At 48.7% G+C, this 4,616-nt stretch overlaps 1 protein-coding gene across 1 annotated transcript; it reads right to left on the minus strand.

Annotated features, from left to right (window-relative positions):
- Positions 1-1,503: 1,503 nt before the first annotated feature.
- LOC121536687 (D(1) dopamine receptor-like) lies at positions 1,504-4,278 on the minus strand. Its single transcript, XM_041844127.2, has one exon. The coding sequence runs from the start codon at positions 4,276-4,278 to the stop codon at positions 3,088-3,090; it is 1,191 nt and encodes a 396-aa protein (XP_041700061.1). The 3' UTR covers positions 1,504-3,087.
- Positions 4,279-4,616: the final 338 nt, after the last annotated feature.

The following is a 4,616-nucleotide window of genomic DNA, read 5'->3' on the forward strand; positions in this document are numbered from 1 at the left end:
ATCAAAGGGACGATGGACGGGGTCATGTACCGTCAAATCTTGGGTGAGAACTTCCTTCCCTCAGCCAGGGCATTGAAAATGGGTTGTGGATGGGTATTCCAGCATGACAATGACCCAAAACACACAGCCAAGGCAACAAAGGAGTGGCTCAAGAAGAAGCACATTAAGGTCCTGGAGTGGCCTAGCCAGTCTCCAGACCTTAATCCCATAGAAAATCTGTGGAGGGATCTGAAGGTTTGAGTTGCCAAACGTCAGCCTCGAAACCTTAATGACTTGGAGAAGATCTGCAAAGAGGAGTGGGACAAAATCCCTCCTGAGATGTGTGCAAACCTGGTGGCCAACTACAAGAAACTGTGGCCAACTACAAGAAACTCCCTCCCCCCCTCCCCCCCTCCCTCCCTCCCTTCCTACCCCCCTCCCTCCCTCCCTAACCTCCTCCCTCCTTCCTTCCTACCTCCCTCCCTCCCTCCCTACCCCCTCCCTCCTTCCTTCCTACCTCCCTCCCTCCCTCCCCCCCTTACTCCTTCCTTCCTTCCTCCCTCCCTCACAAGTTCAGTTCAGGGCCCCAGCCATCACTCTGAATGATGTCAGTCACATTAATTGCTGTCTGCTTGCTGTGTCCCTCTAATACTGCCCCCAGCATGCTTCAGGACGTTCTGCTGACACTGAGGCAAGGGCAGTACTGAGCCTACATCAGAACACTGGACAGCACTGTCATCCCACTGCAGAACTGTGCTCCGCTGTGTGTGTGTGTGTGTGTGTGTGTGTGTGTGTGTGTGTGTGTGTGTGTGTGTGTGTGTGTGTGTGTGTGCGTGTGCGTGTGCGCGTGTGCGTGTGCGTGTGTGTGTGTACAGGATACAGTACAGTATGAGGGAGGCTTTGGCTGTGAGACAGAGAGCTCCTCTCGTCAGGTTTAATAACATTGGAGGTATGACATTAACTTCAGAGTGACTAACCTGGAATCCGAAGTGAATGTCGTTCTGGTGACTATTGCGTTCAACTCTTATTCAGTGATCCACCCTATTCACTACTGTTGGGGGTAAAGACCTGCAAAAGACTAGCGTCCTGTCCAGGGTGTGGACTTGTACATCAAGCTGCCGCACACTACGAAACAGGAGATAGGCTCCTGCCCTATGGGCCATTCTTGCTCGGACAAAGCTACTTCACTGAACTTCTATTCAGCGTGGATCAGGCACAGGCCTTAGTAATAATAAACATACCACAGATAGAGGCCTATATTTATTCAGAAAGAATTGTTGTATACTGGCACAAAACCACATAGCTGTTATATGATCTACAATGAGATTCTTAGAGTTGAGATAACAAGTACTGGTTTCAGTGAGGGAATAAACAAGCAGATTGTAAAGAAAAATACTTCAGTTCGTCCCAAATGACACCCTATTCCCTATATAGTATAGTACGTTTGACTAGAGCCCCATAGCCCCTAGTCAAAAGTAGTGCACCATACAGTATAGGGAATAGGGTGTCATTTGGGACCCAGCCTTTCTTTCTCGGCTCCATGTCGGTTTCATGACAATCACACGGTCATTTGTTTTAATTAGTTTCACCTCTAGTTAATTAAGGGAAACTTTTCATGAGAAATTCAGACATGACACAAAAATTATTCAAATATTCCTAAAATGACTATGTAATAGCTGGCCACCGAGGGAGATCGTTCAAGATTGGCGTTGAAATTGGACATCTATCCATGTCCTGAGGATGTAGTGAAATGCGAGACTTTTTTTGTTTTTTGTTATACCCTATCCCAAACCTTAACCCCTTACCTTAACCATTTGGAATGAGCGCCTAAACTTAACCCTTAACTTCAAAATGTGACGTTTGGAGAAATGGAAGGATACAGAGCAGCAGGAGAAACAAGAACACTTCCAAATCTGACGTTTGGAGAACGTGGATGAACGTCTAATTCTGCAGTGAGACCGTGAGAGCTAGTTGGGCCACCTGGCATTGCTTTGGAAAACCCACAGACACAATGCAAGATGAGGAGCTCATTAATAAGGTAAAACACTTTGGAGGGGGATTGAAAATGGTGGTCCAAATTAAATTGATGTTTGTTATGAAATAGCCTTAAGCTTTCTGAATTTCATTACCATCATTAGAAAGATTATTCAGTTGACCATCATTTGGCGTTCCCCCATCAATTAAAACAATGGAAGTATAGGTATGGACTTTAACAAGAACACACTCAAAGTTACTGTTTGCAAGAGAACACATTGTAAAAAATAACATATTTTCTTGAAGTACTGTATTTAAGCTCTTCACTTTTCTAATAAAGTGTCCTGTTTTTTAACATTCTGTTAAGTTCACAATAATGCACACAATATCAATCTCTATTGGACAGTCTGAAATCCTTCTAGCTGCCTCAGTAGAGACGTTTTTAAGTCATTCATTCACATGTTTATGTTCATACATAAATATGATTTGGTTTGAGTCTTAAAACCCTATGACGTTTGAGATCTGTAGCGGTCAGTGTGTGTGTGTGTGTGTGTGTGTGTGTGTGTGTGTGTGTGTGTGTGCGTGCGTGCGTGCGTGCGTGCGTGTGTGTGCGTGTTGCCAGCCCAGTCTGTGGATTATCAGTCTCAGAGAATCGTTAGCACCACTCTTCCTGTACTCTGTCACACACAGTCATAATATCAAATCCTTCACCCTTTTTCATGTCTACTAGATCACTGGATCACTGGACAGCCCACAGAGACACTGGATCACTGGATCAGAGCCCAGTCTGAGGCCCTGACTCACTGTAGTATCTACTCTACAGAGACACTGTGTCACTAGACTTACCGCATTCACTGCACAGTCAGGGACACTGCAAAGGGTCACTCATCTCTCATTGCAGTGCCATTTCAGATCAAACTGCATGTTAGGTGGCGGAACCCTCAATGACAACATCAAACCTTTTTACACCAAGGTTGTAGTGCTTCCTCTGCTTGCTTATGGCGATACAATGCACCAGATGATGGCATGCCATAGTTCTCTGTTGTTCCATGACAGCCGGTCCTGTAGATCCTCTTCTGAGACCAGTGTCTCAGCAGATGTTGTACTACCAGTGGGAGTTCTGAGGCTCTGAGCTCATTTCTTATTGAGACAGAACGTGTCCATCCCGTGATCTCCAGGACAGAGTCTGTGGCAGCCCAGGAGGATAGAGAACGCCTTGCGGAAGTCTGGGTTGAAGGCATATATGATGGGGTTGAGAGAAGAGTTGGCCCAGCCCAACCACACAAACACATCAAACATAGTGGGGCTGATACAGGTGAAGGAGGCCACGCCACCGGGGGGCGACAGCTCACAGAACGGCACCATGCAGTTCAGGACGAAGAAGGGCAGCCAGCAGCACACGAACACGCCCACGATCAGAGTCAGCGTCTTCAGGACCTTTGTCTCCCGTTTGAACGTCATCTTGAACGAGCTCTCTGATTCGGATATGCTGGATCCTCCACCGCCTCCACCCAAGCTGTTGTGTCGGTTCTTGACGCTCTCTGCGGCCCGTTCTAGGGTGGCGATGCATCTGATCTGACGGTGGGTGATGCGGTAGATCTGGGTGTAGGTGGCCACCATGATGATCACTGGGATATAGAAGCTGATCAGAGAGGTGAAGATGGCGTAGGTCCGGTTCAGGCTGAAGTGACAGTTGTCCCAGTCCCGGGGGGCCTGATGTGTGTTGTTATCCCCAACAGGGTTAGAGGAGTCTGGGGAGGCCTGGAGGCTGTAGGGGGTGGTTGTGGAGGTAGTGATGGAGGTAGAGGTAAAGGTCTGGGCTTTGTGCCAGTTGAGCTGGACGGGGATGAAGGAGATGAGGACGGAGAGCGTCCAGGCCACGCTGATCATCACGAACGCCACTTTAGGAGTCATCTTCCTCTCATAGCGGAACGGGCTGGATATCGCCCAGTAACGGTCCACGCTGATCACACACAGGTTCAAGATGGACGCCGTGGAGCACATGATGTCGAACGCCACCCAGGTGTCGCAGAACGAGCCAAATGGCCAGAACCCTGCGACCTCCGTCACGGCCTTCCACGGCATCACCAGGACAGCGACCAGGAGGTCGGAGACGGCCAACGAAATCACAAAGAAGTTGGTGACTTTGGAACGCAGGTGACGGCACTTGGTGACGGCGGCGCACACAAGGATGTTGCCGAGCAACGTGGAGAGGATGAGCAGCGAGAGGAAACAGCCAGTCAGGACGCGGGTTGAGGAGTCATCCAATAAGACACCCCCGTCGCTGGCTGTGATGACCGTGGTGTCATTCGTCAGATCCATCATCGGTGGGGAGGGACGATGTGTGTGCGTGTGTGTAGGGTGGGGGGGGGGGGGGTTCAATCAGCTCATAATGTAGAGAAGAGCCACATCAGAAGGAAAGCCCTCAGGGTTTTTCCCTTTCATCCAAACAAACATCTCTGATAACGTCTTGTTGTTTGTTTGTGTCCCGTGATAGTAGACAACAGTTAGGTAAAAGACATTCCAGGGAGCCTCTTTCTGGGGTTGGCATTGTTCCAGACTCTGAATCTGTTCTGACATCCTTTGTTCTGGAGAGGTGGATGGTTGTACATAATCCCACAGGGATAGTAGAGGTTTTAGATCTCCGTACAGGGTGAGAGGAG

This window comes from Coregonus clupeaformis, chromosome 21, assembly GCF_020615455.1.
Source record: "Coregonus clupeaformis isolate EN_2021a chromosome 21, ASM2061545v1, whole genome shotgun sequence".
NCBI lineage: Eukaryota > Metazoa > Chordata > Actinopteri > Salmoniformes > Salmonidae > Coregonus > Coregonus clupeaformis.